This window comes from Pongo abelii, chromosome 2 (assembly GCF_028885655.2).
Source record: "Pongo abelii isolate AG06213 chromosome 2, NHGRI_mPonAbe1-v2.0_pri, whole genome shotgun sequence".
Taxonomy (NCBI): domain Eukaryota; kingdom Metazoa; phylum Chordata; class Mammalia; order Primates; family Hominidae; genus Pongo; species Pongo abelii.
Window position 1 is genome coordinate 117,204,287 of NC_085928.1, and position 23,276 is coordinate 117,227,562.

The 23,276-nt window shown below is 36.3% G+C and overlaps 1 protein-coding gene across 20 annotated transcripts in view; it reads right to left on the reverse strand.

Annotated features, from left to right (window-relative positions):
- GOLGA4 (golgin A4) overlaps window positions 1-23,276 on the reverse strand; it is a 123,134-nt gene that overhangs the window by 43,199 nt on the left and 56,659 nt on the right. For all 20 annotated transcript variants that reach the window (XM_024244604.3, XM_024244601.3, XM_063722142.1 and 17 more), the window contains 4 exons: window positions 21,174-21,321; window positions 7,894-8,072; window positions 4,278-4,409; window positions 1,590-1,745 (listed from right to left, as the gene is read on the reverse strand). In XM_024244604.3, coding sequence (XP_024100372.3) covers window positions 1,590-1,745; window positions 4,278-4,409; window positions 7,894-8,072; window positions 21,174-21,321 — 615 coding nt within the window. The remainder of the gene's footprint in view (window positions 1-1,589; window positions 1,746-4,277; window positions 4,410-7,893; window positions 8,073-21,173; window positions 21,322-23,276) is intronic.

Below are 23,276 nucleotides of genomic sequence, written 5' to 3' on the forward strand. Positions count from 1 at the left end.
TCATACCAAACACTAGAAAAGACAAAGAATCTATGCTCAACTACTAAAGGAATCATATAACAAAGAAAAGATTATGGCCAGGCATGGTCCAACAGTTTGGGAAGCCGAAGCGAGCAGATCACTTGAAGCCGGGAGTTTGAGACCCAGCCTGACCAACATGGCAAAGCCCTGTCTCTACCAAAACATACAAAAATTAGCCGGGCATGGTAGCATGCGGCTGTAGTCCCAGCTACTCGGGAGGCTGAGGTTGGGGAATCCCTTGAACCCAGGAGGCGGAGGCTGCAGTGAGCCGAGATCATGCCACTACACTCCAGCCTGGGCAACAAAGCCAGACTCTGTCTCAAAAACCAAACAAAAAAAAAAAAAAAAAAAGAAAAGATTACATGTTTAACCCAACTCATACTTCCAGATTCTTTCTATTTATTTGGGGAACCTTTTCAGCTGCCTACATTTTCAGTAATACTTTAACTGGATAGTAAAAAGAAATAAACCATAAAATTGATAACAGTAACTTCTGGTAGGAAGATTGGGGTTTTTTCCAATTTTTAAGGCCTACATAGTATTTTATTATTCTCATAATTTTAGAAGAAAAAGAATGTATGATTTTTCCATCTTCAAAATTATCATTTGGAAGGTTCTTTCTTTTTTCAAGAAGGAACTTACACGAATTTTAACAAACATTACTATTATCTCATGAAAATGTAATTTTGACTCTGAAGGAGTTAAATAAGGCAGAGCCACAGAATGTCAGAGGTGGAAAGGTCCTAGGGTCCTAAGGAATTACTGAATCTAATCTCTTCATGTGACAGGTGATGAAATTAAAGTATAATTAATTTAAAAATCAAACAAGTGGAAGATCTAAGCCTCCTAAGTGTCCATTTCACCCACCATGGAACCTTTTGTAAGTGTTAGTGATGGAAAAATTAAGCATGGTTTAGAACTATGAGTAAGAAGTATGGCTGTTTTACTATCTAAATCAGAGCAAAAAAGCTAACAAGTCTAAACATCAGTCAGTTTTCAAAACAGGTTGTACATTTCAAATACTGCTAAGGAAAGGATTAGACAGGGCCTTTAAAAAAACATACACTCTGGGACATACACACAAATATGTTCATTACAGGACTATGTTTAGTATGGAAAAACTGGGGAAACCAAATGCAAAAGCAACACACTAGTGTAATTAAACTGTGATATAAGCAGAGGCTGGATTACGTTCAGGACATGGCATAAGATAAACCTGGACAAGCAGGAAGGTGCCAGGGCAAGTACTGCCTACAAAATGAGCCCACTTCCTAGACATCGAGGGTGCGTATGCAATGGAGATGCTGCAGGGTCAGTGAAAAGCAGCAGACTGAGTGGCTGACAGAAATACAGCCAGCTAAAGGCAGAACCAGGAGCACCATGCAATAAACACAGAGCCTAAAGCCAAATCCACTCCCATGCATAGCTCACACTATCTAAAAATGAAGGGCATGTATACATAAATCTAATCCAGTAATCTTTGAAACTTTATACTGACTAAAGAGATAACAAATTTTCATATGCAAATAATTTCACAACTCCAGAATCTGAATATTATTAAAACTTACAGTTCTGTAAGTCTCTGCTTCTTGCTGAAGGTCCTGAAGTTTATTTTCACTTTTTGTGAGGATTGCTTTTTTCTGTAACTCTAACTCTTCTAGGGCCAAAGATGCTTGCTGTTCTTTTTCTTGGCTGATCTTCAAATATTCTGATTGACTCTTTTCCTGTGCCAAAAATAATTAATACCACCTTAAACGCACATAAATCTTCAGCATTCGCAAAGTACTTCCCCAGGAATCATTCATTTCTTTTGATCTGCACCCAGCCCTGTTGGTCAGGTAACGTCATCATCCCTCTCCTCCCATGCTCTAGTCTGCAGAAACAAGGCACTATGGCTTTTCCAGTGCGGTAATTGCCACAATTACTACTGATATGAAAAATTTTGTTCCAATAACCCCACTATGTCTGCTATTTTTCCACTACTTGACTGTTTTACAAAACACTGCTGAATGTGAAAGGTCATACAATTGCTACTACCTCATCTCTACACTCTAGAGTTCGGTATTTCTACTCTAAGTCTAGAAACTAGATTTTAAGTTTATACAGTTTGTGAGAATATCTCATTTAGAAAGAGACCCCACATGGAAAATCAAACTGAAATCAGAAGATTACTTGTGAATATATGGGTAAGATCAAGACAATATCTATAAAACAAAGCTACATTGGCTCTACCACCCCATCAATCCTTAAAAGCTTCTCTGATTGTCTTTTCATGTATCAATATTCAATTTAAAGTGTTTAGTGTTTTAAGAAGAGAAGCTCTAGACAGTACTTTTAACAGTCAATTAACACATTAAATGTTAATTTCTTAATTGAACTCCAATTAAGACAAGTGTACTTATCTATACCTATTGCTTAGAGCAGATATTGCCAACTGCAATACTTTCAGTTCACTATACTCAAGTGCACTACTTAAATTAAGGAAAGATTTTGTACCATGTTATGAGCAGGTTGATAAGAAAATACTAGTTTCCATAGCATTAATTTTAAAATATCCATTTAAATATACTATATTATTTAATGTAAACTATATTTTAAATATATCTCTATATGTCCATAAAGGAGGAAATTTTAATAGTCCACTGAATTAAGAAAAGGGCAGGCACAGGTACCCACACATGTGTATATGAAGGCTAGCTCAGTGTCCCCAAAAGTCAGTTACCCCAGTGTGAAAACTCAGAGTAGGTCTTTATGACAGGCATTTTTAGCACTATTTATTTCCCACTTTGTTCCTTAACTTTCTTGCCCCTATTTTTAATTTATGTTGTACTGTTACAGTTTAAGAATTCTTGTAAAATGCTTTAATTATTTTCTGGATCAACAAAGAAAAAAATATGTGCCCATATATGTGTAAATTTCATGACCACAGACACCCAATCATACTGTAAATCCACGTGCCCCCACAGAGCAGGTTAGAGAACTTGTTAACTCATTTCAAGAATCACTGCTGCTAGAAATTCTCGGGGCCCCAGATGCAACTAAGAGTGAAAACAACAATATATGTAAGAAAGAAGATTAAAATATAAAATACTATTTATTATCCTTTTACACGGAAAGCATTTTTGAGTTACACATATTATCTTACGGATAATAATTTCATACAAAAACAAATTACATTTTTGCCACTAACACTTTTTTATGGCAACTTATATAGAAGGCTTTCATAAGTGAAGAAAAATATTTTTTGTTTTAAACTTTCAAATTATGCTATTGTAAAAAATCTTTCAACAAAAATCTCAATCTGCTTTCTGGTTGTTTTTGTTAGTTCAGGAAGTTTTTTAATTTAACTCTTTTTTAAGCCATCGTATGGACCGAAAATTAGTACTGAAATTATTCCACTTAAAATAAAAATTACTTGGCCATTTTTATTTCTTCTTCTGTAAAATGCAAGTCAGCCAAAATTTTCTCAGCCTTGAGTTCTGGGTACACTCAGTCTGATGAGATTTTCGACATTCTTCTTGAATTATGCACTCTCTTCTTGAATTATGCAGTCACTGCTTCAATTAATCTATCTTTTCCTTTTTTTGTCCCTAATCATAGCCTACTGCCAGGTGGGAGGGATGGATAAACAAACTGCTTAATGAAAGTGTGTTAGTTATACTGAATATTGACAATGAAAGAGAAATATAAATATTGAAAGAAATTGTTAAAAATTTTTAAATGTTTTAAAAAGAAAGTGTGGCCAAGCGCGGTGGCTTACGCCTGTAATCCCAACACTTTGGGAGGCCAATGTGGGCGGATCACTTGAGGTCAGGAGTTCAAGACCAGCCTGGCCAACATGGTGAAACCCCATCTCTACTAAAAATAAAAAAATAAAAATTAGCCGAGCTTCGTGGTGTGCACCTGTAGTCCCAGCTACTTGGGAAGCTGAGGTAGGAGAATCACTTGAACCGCGGAGACAGAGATTATGGAGGTTGCAGTGAGCCAAGATCTCAGCACTGTACTCTAGCCTAGGCGACAGAGCGAGACTCTATCTCATACAAAAAAAGAAAGTGTGTTAGATCAGTAAATTTAATTTTCATACAATACCAAGCTAATAAGCTCTGACAGCTTGCCTACTCCATATCCTCTCTTTATACCCAAACGTCAAGACTGCCAGTAGTCTGACTTCCAACTGGAATGCAACGGTGAGAGGATGATAACTTTGTAACTCTGAGAAGTATACCTATAGCAGAAAAAAAAAAAAAGACACTTACAAGAGCTACTTTCATTTGCTCCTGAAATTCCCTTTCTCGGGTCTGAAGCTTCTTGGTCAGTTCCTGCTCTTTTCTGGCCAGCTCCTTTTCATGAAGCTTCTGTAGCTTAGCAATTTGTTCTTCTGAGGATTTCTGAAAATGAGCCAAATAGATAATATAAGGACACCCAAAATAAAATATGTAACCCCACAACTAAATAATACTATTATAATTTACTCAAACTAATAACTTTTTAAGAAGAAAAAATCATATTCCTAAGAGAAAACACATTTCCTGCATAGATCAAAGTCATCAAAGCCATGATAGTTAAAAGAATAACCAGTAGTTTTCTTCTTATTTTAAGACAAGTGCTGCTACTGCTACAATAGACTCCATTTCCACATCTTGCAGGGATGTTCCCTACAAGTCAGGATAGGGGAGCACAGCTGAGGAATAAGGATGCTCTCAGACAGGGCACTACACTGGGTGAAGGTGCGCCCTGGGCTGCACCAATCAAATTATGGCCAGCTTTCCAGGCATGTACTATTTATTAAAAGGTACAGCCCTGGTTCTTTTTTTGGATAGGAAACCTCAATCTCATAAAAATGTCAAATCTCCTTATATAAATTTAAAAAGTTAATATATAAAAAAAAAAACAGAATGAGGGAGCCCACTAGACAAAATAAACATGCAAGAATAACCAACACTATTTCAAAAAATAAGAGTAATAAGAAGAAGCTACCAAATAGCATATTATAAAATTAGAGTAAACAGCTGCACATGGTCAGACAAAGCAATGGAACAGCACAGAGAATGCAGAAAGAAAAACTCACATTTAATACTTTAATAATTTAGTGTGTATTAAAGATAATATGGGTGGGGCATGGTGGCTTATGCCTGTAATCCCAGCACTTTGGGAGGCCAAGGCAGGAGGATTGCTTGAGCCCAGGAGTTCAAGACTGGCCTGGACAAAACAGGCAGACCCCGTCTCTACAAAAAAAAAGATAATATGGCATATCAGAGGGAGAAATGTGGATTACTAAATAAATGATATGGAGACCATTTGGTAGCCATCTGGGAAAAATTTAAGTTGAATCCTTACCTCACTCCTTACACTAAATAAATTTCAGTTGGATCACAGATGTTAACAGTAAAAAAAATAAAACCATAAAAGTGCCAGAAGAAAAAATCAAATTTTTAAAAAATTATCTCAGGACTGAACATGTGTTTTTAAATTAAAAAAAAAAAATCCACATAGCATTTAAAGAAAAGCCTTATAAATTCAACTACAAGGAAAAAAAAAATTCTACAAAAACAAGTTGTAAATAAAGTCAACAAATAACAAACTGAGAAAATTATTTGGCTAAAAGGACCTATGTCCAAAGGGCTAATTCTCACTATAAACAAAGAGCTCTACAAATCAATAAAAGACCAACAGCCCAACAGAAAAGTGAGTCAAGGATTTGGCCAAATAACTTAAATAGAAAAAAATATGTATCATACTGGTAAGAGTTATATATATTAGAATAATTTTTTTAACTTATAAACTTGGAAAGATAAAGTTAGATAAGGCCATCTTTATGGGGGGGGGGAACATATTCTGATACATTGTTTGTGAGGGTATAAATTGTCTTCCACAGACCTCACAGCAACTAGGCAACAATTAAAACTACATGTAATCTTTGCTTGAGTTAATATTCCACTTCTAGGCATCTACCCTAAATAAATACAAATGTGAACAAGTATGAATAAGAATATTCACAGGCCAGGCACAGTGGCTCACGCCTGTAATCCCAACAATTTGGGAGGCCAAGGCAGGTGGATCACCTGAGGTCAGGGGTTCAAGACCAGCCTGGCCAACATGGAGAAACCCCATCTCTACTAAAAATATAAAAATTAGCCGGGCATGATGGCACACGCCTGTAATCCCAGCTACTCAGGAGGCTGAGGCAGGAGAATCACTTGAACGTGGGAGGCGGAAGATGCAGTGAACCGAGATCACACCATTGCACTCCAGCCTGGCGACAGAGCAAGACTCTGTCTCAAAAAAAAAAAAGAAAAAAAAATTCATAATTTGCAATAGCATAAACTGAAAACAATCTAAATATCTATCAACAGGAAACTGATTAAATTACAGGACATTCATACAATGGAATCTTGAGCAGCCTTTAAAATAAATGGAGTATCACTATGAATTATCAACTACCAATGGCTAAGGAACAATCTCCTAGAAAGATTATTAAGTGGAAAAGCAAAATATAGAACATTCTATATAACATGCTGTCTTTTGTGTTTAAAAAAAGAAAAAACTGAATTTTTAAAAATGATGTCAGGATTGTCCATGTGGTTTTTAAGTTAAAAAAAAAAAAAAATCCAGATACCATTTAAAGGAAAGCCTAATAAATCCATCTATAAGGAAAAGAAAAAAAAATTAGAGAAGAAAAGAGAAATTATATACACAGGCTATCTCTGGGAAATATACTCAAAAAGGAAAACAGCACTTTTCTTTGGGAAAACACGGGAATCTTTTCACTACATACTTCATATCTTCTGATTTTTATACCATATGTCTATATTATTACCTTTCAAAATAATACATTATTTTTAAGTTGTTGGAGTCCATGATAACATTACTTATCACATCATATGACTATTTTAAAACTTAAAATACAGTCAGGCAGTTATAGTTAAGGTCTTATATATCCAATAATTGGCCACAAATAATTTCTACTTTGCAAATTACCTATAGTTCAGCAGGAAGAAGAAAACGAAAGAAATATAATTTGCCCCCCTCAATGCCTGTTATACACTCATAAGTAAAAGCACAGAAACCTTACCATGAGTTATAGAAATGCATACTGAAACTCTGAAATCTAAGCCTCATCTATTCAGATCTATAATTTATCTTAAGCCATTTTAGTGGCCATAATCAAATATCAAGAATATAAATGGGGAGTCAGTAAAGAAATAAGATAAAATGAGCAAAGTGGCAAGAAAGGCAAACATGACAGGAGGAAAAACAAGCAAAAAAACAAAGCAGAAAAAAATGGGTGAGGAAGGAAGCTGGGAGCAGGGAGGGGCCATGATGATATGTTCATATTTCTGAAAAATCGAAAACCTACGGGATTTTAAAAATTCATTAATTTCTAAGAGATGTTTCCAAAAAGCTAACTTTTAAAGTGAGGTCTATCTATATTAAGCGTAACCAGAACATTAAGTAATAATGATCCTTTAAAACATTTAAACAATCTAGCCCCTCAGTCACTTACTCCCTCATTCCCTCAACACACATTAGGCAAGTACATTCTTGGCCAAGTTCTTTGGAGGATATCCTACTGAAGTAGCTAAGTAGCCTATCTTCAAGGTGCCTAAGAGTCGGGGAGCCACAGAACAGTTAAGGCACATCTCAGTTTATAACATAGTCCACTGGAGAGAAAGCAAAGCTTAAAAGGTTCCAAAGAATTACCTAAGTATTAAATGCATTTATCTATCAAAAATTTTACTACATCCTGAATATCAGGAAACAGTCAATGTCTAAAATACAAACAAACTCTTCTTTACAGTCAAAGAGTGTAAGGAAAAACACACTTAAATTTCAAATTTGTTGTAGCCCATTTCATTACAGAATTATTCTTACTTTCATTACATCAACAACCTCCTGTTTCACCCGACTTAATTCCTGTTGAAGACTGATGCGTTCCTCCTCACTTGTTTTTTCGATAGTTTTTATTTGTTCATCCATTTCTGCCTTCAGTTTTCTCCGTGCTTCCTCTGTTTTTTGGGCTGTACTCAAAGCTTTTTCAAGTTCCTCAAAAGCTATAATGAAAACAGCAGAAAACAAGTATCTCAAGAAATATTATCATTGAGCTAAAGTGTTTTACATTCAATTTTTGAGAACTAAGAGCAGCAGTAGCAGGATAGGTTAAAAAACTCATCACTGTTCTAAGCCAAGAGATACTGGAGTTGTTGAACAAAGCCACAAGAAACATTCAGTCACCAAAACCAATTTGTCACTGAGTTCTGGATTAGGATATTAAGACTGTTTATATGAGCCTAAGCTTAGAAGTTTGGAAAAAATAAATTACTGAAGGCTCTCCATTCTCTACCAGTTTCCTTATGGATAGTACATTTAAAGAAATGAAGACATGTCCCTATTTCTGTACTGTATAATTTCAATTGTTTTTCGTTTGCTCTAAAGTTCTTATCATCAATAATTATGTAATACTATTATATACTCACTATGACACTTTTAAGAATGGAAAAACTATTCTTAGGCATATTTTATTTTTAAAAACTTCTTAACTATATAATAAAAGAGCAGAGATTTTTGTTTCTTTTTTAAACATTTACTGGCTGAATATTTTGAAATGAAACTTACTATTTGTATAAGTTTCAAACCAGCGTTGTTTCCAGGTGACTGGAAAGAAATCTTTACCTGATTCAACAGTATTATAGAAAGGCACTACCACAGCAGGGGGTTTTTGGGTAAGATAAGGAAGAATTCAGGCTCTGCAAAAATAATCATCTTGGCTAGAGTAGTAAGGTTTTTTTCGTGTGTGTGTTTGTGTGTGTGTGTGTGTTTGAGACGGAGTCTTGCTCTGTCACCCAGGCTGGAGTGCAGTGGTGTGATCTCAGCTCACTGCAACCTCTGCCTCCCGGGTTCAAGTAATACTCCTGCCTCAGCCTCCCAAGTAGCTGGGACCACAGGCATGCACCACCATGCCTGGCTAATTTTTGTATTTTTAGTAGAGATGGGGTTTCACCATATTTTTCAGGCTGGTCTCAAACTCCTGACCTCAAGTGATCCACCCACCTTGTCCTCCCAAAGTGCTGGAATTACAGGCATGAGACACTGCATCTGGCCAGGTCTTTAAGGAAGCCAAACAGCTCAACATTATCAAACAAAATCAGATAGGATGGGTGCAACAGGTGTGTAACTTGGCACCAAAAATACATACGTGTGACCCGGCACAGTGGCTCATACCTGTAATCCCAGCACTTTTGGAGGCTGAGGTAGGTGAATTACCTGAGGTCAGGAGTTCAAGACCAGCCTGGCCAACATAGTGAAATCCCATCTCTACTAAAAATTAGCCTGGTGTGTTAGCACACGCCTGTAATCCCAGCTACTCGGAAGTCTGAGGCAGTAGAATCACTTTAGTCTGGGAGACAGAGGCTGCAGCAAGCTAAGATGGTGCCACTGCACTCCAGCCTGGCTGACAGAGCAAGACTTTTGTCTCAAAAAAAAAAAAAAAAAAAAAAATACGTGTGTGTTTACGTGTATTTCTGTATACAGATGGTCCCTGACTTATGATGGTCTTAGATTTGTCAACTTCACAATGGTGCAAAAGCAATACTCATTCAGTACACTCCTCCATTTAATAATAAAGTTATGTCTGGATAAGCCCTTCACAAGTTGATACTGGTATTTTCAACTTACAATGAATTTATCAAATTCTAACCCCATCATAAGTCAAGCAGGATCTGTATATGCCTGTGTATATGTGTACGTATATGTGGGTTGTATATGTATGTATGCACACACACACATGCATTATTAGCATAATGATACCCTAGGAAAGTCCTACTGCTACTGTCATCCTAGATTATTTCCTTTAGTCCTCACAGAAGTCTCCAGCCTTCCCTCTACTATTGAGATAGACTATAAACAAAACTCAGTTTTCAAGATGGGTGTGTAATCCTACCAAGAAACGTATGTCCCAGGGAGACAGTTGTTCACTGACATATATAATATTTTCACTTCCAATGGTATAAGAAATGTAGGAACTTCAACCTATGGCAGCTCAGAAAAAAAGGCCTTTCATTAACAATTTGGTTTAACACAGTGGTTTGGGCACAGGAATTGCAAACCTGAAGACAAACATCTATTCTAAAGCATTTTATTAAAGGCAAATTGCCAAGAGAAGGGTGAATTCTGGTAACAACAGGGAAAGGCAACTTAGTTTGCCCAATCGTTTAAAAAATAATTTATCTGGCAACCATGTATCTTTTTTTTTTCTTTTGAGACGGAGTCTCATTCTGTCACCCAAGCTAGAGTGCAGTGGCGAGATCTCGGCTCCCTGCAACCTCTGCCTCCCAGGTTCAAGCGATTATCCTGCCTCGGCCTCCAGAGTAGCTGTGACTACAGGCGCCCGCCACCAGACTCGGCTAATTTCTGTATTTTTAGTAGAGACAGAGTTTCACCATATTGGTCAAGCTGGTCTCAAACTCCTGACCTCGTGGATCCGTCGCATTGGCCTCCCAAAGTGATTATCTTTTATATAAAAAGCAAATCTATCCAATTTATTTTATATGCCCAAAGTATAAAACTGATACTCAAATAAGGTCTAAATTTCAAAGGAATATTAATTAGCTGAAATCATATATAGAGATTCCTATTGCCAGATGCAGTGGGGGGCTCATGCCTATAATTCTAGCACTTTGGGAGGCCAAGGTGGGAGGATTGCCTGAGCCCAGGAGTTCAAGACCAGCCTAGACACAGTGAAATCCCATCTCTACAAAAAAATTAAAAATTAGCCAGGCGCCGTGGCTTGTACCTGTAGTCTCAGCTACTCTGAGCAGCTGAGGTGGGAGGATCACTTAAGTCTGGGAGGTCAAGGCTTCAGTGAGCAGTGATTGTGCCACTGCACTCCAGCCTAGGTGACAAAGTGAGACCCTGTCTCTCAAAAAAAAAAAAAAAAAAAAAAAAGATTCCTACTCTAACTTTACTGGCATTTGCCTGCAAACCCCAAAATGATAATCCTTAGATATAAATATGTTGGAAACAAAAATGGTGTCTTTGTTTTACATATTCTTTTACTATAAATTCTAACGTCAAACATACAGAAAATATGGAAATAATTAATGCTTACTACTAACAAGAAATTAGTTCCCTCACTTAAAAAAATCAGTCAAGTAAAGTGACTAATTATGGGAAAGATTCTGAAACAAAATGCTTACTGCCTAATTAGTTTGTGTTGAAGGTTTAAACGCTGCAGGAATGAAAAAAGGTATGACGATGTCTTTTAATGCTTAGATGTCATCAGCACCTTTTCATTATTATCCAGCATATAAAATTGCATCTCAGCATTTCTGAGTAATTCACAGAAATATCTTCAGTCAGGCTCTGGAGAAACTGAAGACAGTTTTGATACCCTTTCAGCAAAATAAGAGTTTAAATGAAAACCTTTTGTCAATTAAGTAAAATAAAACAAAACTATGTAGTCAATCCTAGTGAATTTTCTGTTTTCATTTTTTAAATTCCAGAATCCAGCACAGTATAAAAAAATAAACGTAATGTTCTCACCTTTTCAAACAACAAAATATCCATGCCACAAGTTCCTGTTTAGATATAATTTTCTGCTAATTAAGTTTTCTAATCTACTTAGTAAATTTCAGGATATTCTTCTATATACAGTCGAATTTTAGTGTTTAATCCACTAAAACAGTTTGTCCAAGTCACCTTATTATCCATCATACAACGATGAAAGTAGGATGGATTTGGTTTCACAGTTCTTTTCATCTAAATTTAACCCTCTCCCCCACTTTCCAGTACCATGTCAGGGAACCAAATAATTTCACACCTAGAAAGAAACCACTGAAATCTTTCATTGACATATGGTAACTGAAGCATCCAAATTTTCCTTCAGATGTTAAATCAACTTGAATATATAAGCCTGATGATAGAACTTTAAAACTGGCTTTAAGCAACGATCCATACCTTGCAATACTTTTAAAAACTAAGAATGCTGACATGGATCGAGCTCCATTGGGCAATGTTTCTTACTGAAGCAGAATTTCTGAGCCAATCAATTACTAATGGCTTTTAACTCTCAACAAAATGCAGTATGTTATACTTCTTTCTGACACAAAACCCACTGCTTTCCACCTCCCCATCGTGCTTTAAGGAAATGTTAAGTAGCCAAAAAAAGCGGTGGGGAAAGGCATTTATATTTTATATATATATATTATCCAAACACAGAAAACAGTTCAAACCCATTATGGATTCTACACTGTATCACAAATGAAGCCACTTCCTCACAGGAAATCTGCCTCCAACACTGAGTCTCATCACTATGTTTAAAGAGGATATACTGAGAGTTTACTTACTACCCAGAAACATCTCACCTGAACTTGTAACCCCCAGAAATGGTGCCCACAGCCTACTAATATTCTAAAACTGAATTCCCTACCCTTTCCAAAGTGAAACTAGGATTTTAACGTAAGTACTAAAAAAGTATGTTCAAAATGTCTAGACAATTTATCTTTCAAATTCCCAACAAAAGATAAGTGAGTGGGGAGAAATAAAGCGTGCATCAGTCACAGCTGACAAGTCTTCTGCCAACATGCAAGAGTGCATGGGAAAACCACAGTCACAGCACACATCAATAGGAAGGCTAAGCACGAACTGCCGCAGAATGTTGCAAGAACACACTGTGTTCTTCCAAAGCAAAATTCAATGTATCTCAGGCAATTTTTATTTAAAAAAAAAAAAACACACACATACACTTGAAAAATACTTTCAGGTCAATCTTTAATGAACTGTAAGTATGATCCTCTGTCAGTTAAGTAAAATGCAGGGCAGACCCTTTATTGCTAGCTCCTCACTTTCCACTTCAGATGAGGTTCACTCACATCCATGGGAATTATAAAAATGGACAAATGCTCTCTATAAGGGTTAAATGAGAAAGGTTGACAATCTGTAGCTCAATAATCCAACCATTCAGTCATCAAATACATACTTAGCAGCTGTTTTACCAACTGCCAAGCATATGCTAGGTATTAAGTGACAAAGAAAATATTTCACAAAAAGCTGAAGTAGTAAGAAAAGGGAATAAAATAACTAATCCTTAGATACAGCTAGGAAGAATGTGGCATTGTTTTTGCTACTCCAGCACTTCTTAGGATACTCCTCATCCTGAGCATCCTAATCAATTATAATAAGAAATGCCAGAATTCTGAGGTTTCATGCAGCATTACTGTTTTGTTACACTGTCCCAGAGAACACTTTACTATGTGGTTAACAAGACCCACTTCTACTCCCAGTGTAGGAAATACACAAAAATGCAGAAATGTGAAAAGGCTGTTAACCTCTAGATTAACTGATGATCCTAACAAGCTGGTTAATGACATGAAGAATAAATAAGTAAGCCAATGCCTGTCTTTATCCCAGCAAAAACAAACAAACAAAATGAGTGAATGAAATGCACTACAAAATGAATGAAATGCAAATTAATAGAAAAAGCAACAAAAAAAATTTAATCAGAATTCCCACTGAATCATCAAGCCTCTTTGGCAAATAAAATCAAAGTCTACAGCAGCAGTTCTCAATATGTGGTCCAAAGATCCTGGGGTCTTGAGACCCTTTCAGAGGATCTGTGAGATTCTCCCTTTTCCAAATACGTGTCTATGTAAGAGTAGATTTTCTTCCCATATTTCAACCAAAATAATACATCACAACGGATTAAATGCAGAAACAGGCATGAAAATCCAGCTGCATTTTATTAAGCCAAGCAATGAGATCACAAAAACGTAAAACAAGGCCATTCTTCACACTAAACCTTCTTTTGGAAAATATACGTACAATGAAAAAGTATTTATGCTAACATGTAATGGATTTATAACTGGTTTTTTTTTTGTTTGTTTGTTGTTGTTGTTTGTTTTGAGACAAGAGTCTCGCTCTGTCAGCCAGGCTGGAGTGCAATGGCACAATCTTGGCTCACTGCAACCTCCGCCTCTCGGGCTCAAGCAATTCTCCTGCCTCAGCCTCCAGAGTAGCTGGGATTACAGGTGTGTGCCACCATGCCCGGCTAATTTTTTTATTTTTAGTAGAGACAGGGTTCACCATGTTGGCCAGGCTGGTCTCAAACTCCTGACCTCAGGTAATCCACCCGCCTCGGCCTCCCAAAGTGCTGGGATGACAGGCATGAGCCACCACGCCCGGCCTATAATTGTTATTTTTATTTTTGAAACAGAGTCTCGCTCTGTCGCCCCGGCTGGAGTGCAGCAGCGTGATCTTGGCTCATTGCAACCTCCACCTCCTGGGTTCAAGCGATTCTCCTGCCTCAACTTCCCGAGTAGCTGGGACTACAAGCACACACCACCATATCCAGCTAATTTTTGTATTTTTAGTAGAGACGGGGTTTCGCCATGTTGGCCAGGCTGTTCTCAAACCCCTGGCCCTCAAGTGATCTACCCACCTCGGCCTGCCAAAGTACTGGGATTACAGGCATGAGCCACCACACCCGGCCTATAATTGTTATTTTTTAAAATGAATTAAACAAATATTGTTAAAATTTTTACTTTTAGCCAGGCGCAGTGGCTCACACCTGAAATCTCAGCACTTTGGGAGTCCGAGGCGGTCAGATCACGAGGTCAGAGTTCGAGACCATCCTGGCTAACACGGTGAAACTCCATCTCTACTAAAAATACAAAAAATTAGCTGGGCATGGTGGCACACGCCTGTAGTCCCAGCTACTCAGCAGGCTGAGGCAGGAGAATTGCTTGAACCCAGGAGGCGAAGGTTGCAGTGAGCCGAGATCACACCACTACATTCCAGCTTGGGCGACAGAGCGAGACTCTGTCTCAAAAAAAAAAAAAAAAAAAAATTTTACTTTTAATTACTAATACAGTAAATATCAATACATATAACCCACATAAATAAAGCTCTTTGGAATCCCCAATAAGTTTTAAGAGTGTTAAGAGGTCCCTGAGATCAAAAAGTCTGAAAGCTACTAGTCTAGAGCTTACATAAATGAAAATAAAATACTACCACCCGGTGGCATAAATTAGATAGTGCAATGCTTATCTATAAATTAGGGCCTTTGCAGAGATTTAGTAAATATCACTTTTGCAATGGAAATCTACATTTTAAGCCTTACTACAAAATATATAACAAGATTCATTCTATAAACTGACTATGCTTTGACTTTCAAAAAATTTACCAATTTATCCGAATTTTCTTTTTCTTTTTGTTCTTTTTTTTTTTGAGACAGTTTCGTTCCTGTCGTCCAGGCTAGAGTGCAACAGCAGGATCTCGGCTCACTGCAACCTCTGCCTCCCAGGTTCAAGTGATTCTCCTGCCTCAGCCTCCAGAGTAGCTGGGATTACAGGCACACGCCACCACGCCCGGCTAATTTTTATATTTTTAGTAGAGACGGGGTTTACCATGTTGGCCAGGCTGGTCTTGAACTCCTGACCTCAGGTGATCCACCCGCCTCAGTCTCCCAAAGTGCTGGGATTTCAGGCGTGAGCCACCGTGTGCAGCCCCAAATTTTCCTGTACATTTTACATACACATTTATCTATCAAATACCTTGAAAACATCAGGCTAATGTTGAAAAATATTAGGCTAAAGCTAAGTACATTGATTAAATTAGAAATATAATCCTGCACCAAAGAAATGTGTTTTTAAACTACTGATGGTTTCAAGTAATAGTGACATTGTTGGCGACATAAATAATTGCATTTTAAAAGCCATTTAAAATAAATTTTTCCAGCAGTTATTCATTTAGTGCCAAAATACGTACATATTACTTATCTAACATGGCACACTTAAAATCTACTTTAATTCTTTTTTTTTTTTTTTTTTTGCCTGAGAAACATGGAATTTTCTTTGTAAAGCTTATTCTAAGTACCCATGATAAGAAAAAAAATAGCCCTTACCCCAGTCCTGTTCATACAAGGCTTGGGAAAGGCACCATGATTCACTTATTGGCATGTGTGGATGCACAAAAATAAGATGTTTTGTGAGACTTAAGACTCCGAGAAAATTTTGTTACATAAATTATCAGCAACTAACAAAGCAGTTAAATACACATGTGATTTTGGTTTGTTATATAAAAATGCATAAATCTTACACATTATTTAAACAGATAAACTATTTTAAAGGGTCCTTCAAACATCAAATAAATATGGTCTAATGAATTTATTTTGGTGTATCAGACCTATACTATACAAATGAATAAAAAACTTATTTCCTGCACAAACACAACATGACAATAAAAAAGCAAAGAATGTTATGAGTTAGTCCAAGTTTTTAAATGCCACCAATCATACAAAACAAGTAACTTCAGCAAAGACAAGGTACATGAAAGGGAAATGGGGTTTACAAAAGTTACTATACTCTAGAAACTTCCCTAATCTAAGCAAAATATTTTATTCATTTTGCATAATTGTAGGAAAAAACATTTTAATGGGGGGGAGGATTAACACTGTGGCATGGGTTACTTTTTTAATGGCTATATATATTTAAATCACTTAAAAGTAGCTAACGAAAACGACTAAAAGTCTATGGTTAAGAATTTATCCTGAGATAAAATTCAAAGATCTAATAAGCTATATCTCAAAATTGTCACAATAGTATAACAAAAATATATAATAATCTAGATGGTAAACAATAAGGAAATGATAACCAAGTAAATGATGTACATGCACTCTGACACAGCCATTAAAATATGTTAGTACTTTAGCAACACGTAAAAGTGTCAATAACATAATGCTAAATGGGGAAGAAGAATATACAAAATTGAATGTGCAGCATTATTACAATAATAAAAAAATAAAAATTAGAGAAAACACTAAATGGAAATTTACTAAAACAACAGTGATGTGATTTTCTCTATTTTCCAATTTTTTGGTAATACACTGTATTAATAATTAGCTACCCCATCTCCTATCCTGATACACACACACACACACACACACACACACACACACACACACACACACACACACACACACACACACACAGAGAGAACAGCCAAGAACTAGTGTGAACTTCAGTAGCATTAACATTCTACACTGGTGCTACACTGAGGATATAATTTCCTGGAGAGTTAAAATACAGCATTATGCACTTAAGCTGAATCACCAAACTTTTCCAAGTTTAAAATCTGGTTAATAGAAGATATGACCATCTGTTCTTAAGTAACAACTAGAAAGAAACACTATCAACAATTGTAGAAGCGCTTATAACCAATAAACTTATTTTTTGTTTTCTTTATCCACTAAAATACATATTTTTAACAAAACAAGAATGCTATGCTCTCATACTTCAAAAAATATGCCTAACATTTCCACTAGAGAGGAGACTATTTAAGAACTACAGGTTGATACACCATCCTGAAATCGGTACACCATTGTATTCACAGTCTCAGTATTTTATAATAGAATTATTCTTTTTATGCCAGCATGCAAAAACAGAAAAATAAAATAAAGAAAATCATCCTATTTAAAATCAAAGACATTCAGATTTCCTCTGTCCTCCAACATATTAAAGGCACCACAATTCATCTAGAAAAAAATATGAGGAGCAGCTTAAGAGACTGTTTCCCAAGAAAAGTAGTGGGGAATGTTCTTGAGCTGATTTTGACATCCAGAATAAGTGAGCCAAAGGAATTAGTGATTTGTCTACTAATATTCACATCAAGAATTACTAGCAATATCAGAATTAAATTTCTTCACAGTTGAAAATGCATTTGGAGAGTTTATTTTCTAGATAAGAGTTTTATGTGGACATATCTACTTCTAAAATCCTAATAGCAAGCTGTAATGATGTTAATGTTTCCTTCACATGGCCAGTTATTATGTTTAGCCTTTGAATTTTAAATCTAACAAAGAAGAAAACAAATATTTAATACAGCAACTGAATTTTCCAATAGCCAGACTATTTATAGAAATCCTACTTCCTTTACATTGACCTTTTCTTATGTTTAGTACTTAATTGGAAGTTTTCTTTCAATTGGCATATGCCTTTACATTTGAACTAAGAATCACTTCCTACTTGAACAGTTCTGTTTAGACTCAACTAAGACTATTAAATGAAATACAGTTTGTGTGCAAAACTAGCTTTCATTATAGATGTAAAAGGCATTATCTTCAATGTAGAGCCAGTTTGTTACAACTTTGCTCTTAGCCCTCAATTATTATGACTACAAATATAATTTTTAAGAAATCTATAAAAGCACTTACAACTTTGTTATCTGAAGACTTTCCAAAATAAATGTATCCATTAATAATTTAAATCTGGCAGGGCGCAGTGGCTCACGCCTGTCATCCCAGCACTTTGAAAGGCCAAGGAGGGTGGATTACCTGAGGTTGGGAGTTCGAGACCAGCCTGGCCAACATAGTGAAACCTCGTCTCTACTAAAAATACAAAAATTAGCCAGGTGTGGTGGCACACATCTGTAAACCCAGCTACTCAGGAGCCTGAGGCACGAGAATCACTGGACCCAGGAGGCGGAGGTTGCAGTGAGCCGAGATTGTGCCCCAAAAAAAAGGAATAATAATTTAAATCTTAATTCTTTTAGTATTTATTTTTTATTTTTGACAGTATTAATAGAAAAAATTTTAAACCTTTAGGCTATCAAATATTTATAAAAATATGGTTTATGAAAATCACACTGAAAGACAAAATATATCTGTGTTTTGGAGAAGCAAGCAAGGGAAGGAAAGCTGTTCTATTAAAGGTTTAACTGGAACATATACCTGAAAATTTTATCCGCATGTGAATGAACTATATATTTTGTCTACCTTTTCATCATTTACCCTTTTCAACTTGATATTTATTAATCAGTTTCTATCTCCTCATTAAGTACACCGAATTTTAAAAGAAATGTAATCCCCTGACCAACATTTTCTCTCTACTGGCTACAACAGTCAACAGAAAGCAGTTCTGAAAATGGAAAGGCTTGATATGAGAAGCTGAGGCTATGCATTAGATTTTCTGTTCACTGAAAGCAAACCTGTTAAACCCAATGTCTTACAACACTCAAACTGCTTCAAGTAAGTCTTCAAAGATTATATTCTGAAAGATGGCATCTACTCTCTCTAAAGGGAAGTTTTCTTAGGTTTGATGAGAACAAATTCATTAACTAAATTCCCCAGTCATTTTATCCATAAAATAAGTCCAAGAAGATGGGGAGATATTCATGAAATAGTCAACTATTTCTCTGTCTAGAGACCCAGTCCCCTCCTTAACACCTTAAAATCTGGTTTATAAAATCATTTCTCAAAACTGCATCCTCCAAATCAAATCCTTGCCAAATTCAAAGACCTTTTCAAAGTCTTCATCCTACCTTCTTCATTTCTTGAAACACATCTTATATTCCCCCAAAAAACTATCCACAATTCCTATGACTTCATGAGGTAACTTTTTTTTTTTTTCCTCATTTATGTCTCATTGCCAAACTCAAGACCTCTATATGGTTAAGAGCACAGACTCTGGGTCAAAATGCCTGGATTAAATCTTGAGTATATACTTACTCTCTGTGCATAAATGTAGGTAAATTACTTAACTTCTATGTTCTTAGGTTAGCTTATTTGTAAAATGAAGATAATAGTATTATTTCATACACTTGTGAGGATGCAATACAAGTAAATACAAGCAAAGCCCTTAGAGCAGAGCATTACTAAAGTAAGTAATGGCTAGCAGTAGTATTAACAATAGTAGCAGCAGTAGTAGTAGCAGCAACAAGTGCTAAATAAGTGTCAGCAGAAGCAGCTGCTGCTGTTACCGCCACGACTATTACTACTACTGTAAAACTTAATCTTTTGTAGAAATCTGCCTCTCCTACAGATTTAACCACAGGCTTCAATCCTAGGCTGACGACTCCTGAAAGATGTTCCAATTTCTTATTTCCAAATTCCTGCAACTCAATTCCATTTGAAAAGCTCATGACTGGCTCAAATTCAGTGTATCTAAAAAACCCATCATTTCACTCCAATTCTCAACTTCCCCCTTTAGATTTCCTATTCTAATTCCACACTACTATTCATTAAGTGTCCTAAGCTTAAAACTTTGGAGTCAACTTAGAGTCCTTACTTTTCTTCTGCCTCCCTGAGTTGATCAGATACCAAATTCTACAGATTCTACCTTTCTTCTCCTTCCTAGAACCACCATCCTAGCAAGGTGGCCAAAGCTCACAGTCCCTCAAACTGGATTTCTGTCTTTGCTTCTAAGTTTGACTTCCTATTTCATTTCTTTTCTACATAAAACCCTAGCTCCCATCACATTACGCCTTCCTATTACTGGTTTCCTGTTACTTTGTATTTCAAAGTCTAAACTCAGCTACCTACCTTTTAAGATTTCAATAGTCAGTTCCTTTACAATCCAACTGCATTTCCCACTTCAGTAAGAATGGTTTTCAGCTGATTCATACACCCACTATGATCACTGTGCCTGTTTATGGCATTGTAGCACCTGAAATGTGTGCTGCCCACACCTCTCTTGTTAGGCCCATTCTATTGATTATTTGAGGTCCAATTCAAAACTCTCATCTTCACTGATTTAAAGGCACAGTTCATCCTGCTCTCTCCTCTTTCAAACATCCCTCCTTTCCTAGCTTTAGTTGGTTTTGTACCTTGTTGAATACTATGCTGGTTTCTATACTTTATAGCCCAGCATTTATTGTGTCAAAACATGCTATTAACACTGAAGTGTTCATTATTCTCTTTAAAAGCAGACTATAACTTATACTTTTTGTTTACCCTAAAGCATCTATAAGGTAGCAATTATTTAATAAGTACCATGCCGTACCTACTGGGAAGTTCTAAAATTTTAAATTTTAATTTTGATACTCTGTCAGCACACATTTTCTGTAAGGGGCCAGATGATAAATATTTTAGGTTTTGTAGACCACATATGGTCTCTGTCATATATTTTTCTTTTGTTCAACTACTTAAAAATGTAAAAATCATCCTTAGCCTAAGGGCTGTACATAAACAGGCTGTGGGCTGGATCTGGCCCACAGGCCACAGTTTGCCAACCTCTGCCTCCTCTAATGAGCAGATGGGTGTCTTATTAGGAGCCTCTATAGTTAAGAATTTTTATCAATATTTAACTCATTTTTTAAAATACTGGTCAAGCACTTTAAGTAACTTTTGAGTTCCAACATAAAACAAGTAACCCTCGAGTTCTTACCAGCTCTTTCGGACTTTTCTTTCTGTTCCCGTAATTCCTCTCCCTGGGTAGTCATCTGTTTGATGCGACTACGGAGCTGAACAATTTCTTCTTCTTTCATTTCCAGGGTTTCATGCATCTGACGTTTTGTCTCTGCGATTACCATTCCCTGAATAGAAGTGAAGACTCTAAAACATTTGTATAACAAAACTGCATCATCAACAGCACAGATAAAACTTAATTTAAAAGGCAGAAAAAGGCCGGGCATGGTGACTCATGTCTGTAATCCCAGCACTTTGGGAGGCCAAGGAGAGTGGATCACCTGAGATCAGGAGTTCAAGACCAGCCTGGCCAACATGGCGAAACCCTGTCTCTACTAAAAATACAAAAATTAGCCAGGCATGGTGGTACATGCCTGTAATCCCAGCTACTCAGGAGGCTGAGGCAGGAGAATTGCTTGAACCCAAGGGGCGGAGGTTGAAGTGAGCTGAGATCACGCCATTGCACTCCAGCCTGGGTGACAGAATAAAAAATAAAAGGCAGAAAAAAATGATATTTCTTGCTAAGTACAGTGTAACAATTATTTCACTACTTCACAAACTGAGGTCTGTTTTCTGCTCTAATCCTATTACCTAGCATAACAGTATTTTTTACATTACAAATTTTAATAGTTTAATCCTGAAAGCATTAAAACATTATTACTTAAAAGATTTATTTTATAACCTTTCTACAAATGTGCTATCTGTCTTAGTAAACAGTTTATAATGAACAAAATATAGTCTTCTGAACCTGGCTTGGCACTACAATAAACTGCAAGTATTGATCTGTGCTATAACATGGGGATAACCCCAGACACTTGAGAATGGAAGGTGCCTGCTGCCATACTGGATAAAGCAAAACCCCAGGACACATCTACCTGGTTTTTCTCTTTCTTCCTGTGACTGTCTCTGGTACCATCACTATTCCTTACTTTGTAAGGCATCCCCATTCCTCCAACTTGCTAGTTACTTCTGTTCCCTCTTTCTGGATAATCTACACTAGAAATGGACGTCAGCGGGGGAAAAAGACAACTAAATGGTATACAGTAAAAAAGTCATTTAGGACTAACAAAAAATGAGGTGGTTCACTTGTCTCTTGAAAAAATGTTCAGACTTTGTGACAACTATTTCATGGTCTTAAGATTAGCACCCTCTCCGTAGGGTTTGCCAACCCTTGCTTTAGAGTATGACTCTTCCAGATGGCTAATATTAATGGAGAGACAGAGAGATAACAACCAGGTAAGTGAGGCACTGTTATATGAAATCTCAAAACAAAATCGTGGGCCTTCAGTTTCTTCAAAATATAGTGGAAAGAGAAGGAGAGAAGATAATCGAACCAGTAAATTAAAAGAAATCTTAAGAGTCATATCAACCAATTGCAATGAAAAAACTTTATTTGGACCCTGATTCATAAAAGAGCAAAAAATATATGAGAAACTAGAGAAAATCTGAAACTGACTAGATAGCAGGTCATATTTAAAAATTATTAAATTTTTAGATGTGATCATAATAATGTGGTTATAGTATTGTAAAAATAACATCTTTTATTTTAAAGATATATTAAAATACTTTTGGAAAAAAATGATAAGATTTCTTGGATTTGCTCTAAAACAATTCTGGGTAAGTAAGACAATGAAAGTTGAGAAGGTACAGATGAAACAAGATTAGTCATGAGATGTTAACTGTTGAAGCGGGATGGTGGGTTCAAAGAAATTCATTTTAGCAGCTTTTCTTTTGTAAATGTTTTAAGCTCTTCATAATAATAATAATAATAATAAACAATTTAAGTAGACCCTCAAGAAGTTTATAATCTAGCAAAGCAGTATTATCAAAAGGATGAAAAAGATCGCCAATACATTTTAACAGCAGGACAGCTCTGACATGTTCTTAATTACATGACCACTTAAAATACTGTAGTGATAACCCGGCATATTAAAGAAAATGGTGGATGCTATGGAACAAACTGGGAGCTGCTTAGAAAAAGGACCCAAGAACTTGGAGCTGAAAGACAGGTCAAAACTGTTTACCCATGAATTTTCTGGTTGTCTTTGCTGCGTAGCTATAGCTGCTGCTCCAACTCCAAACT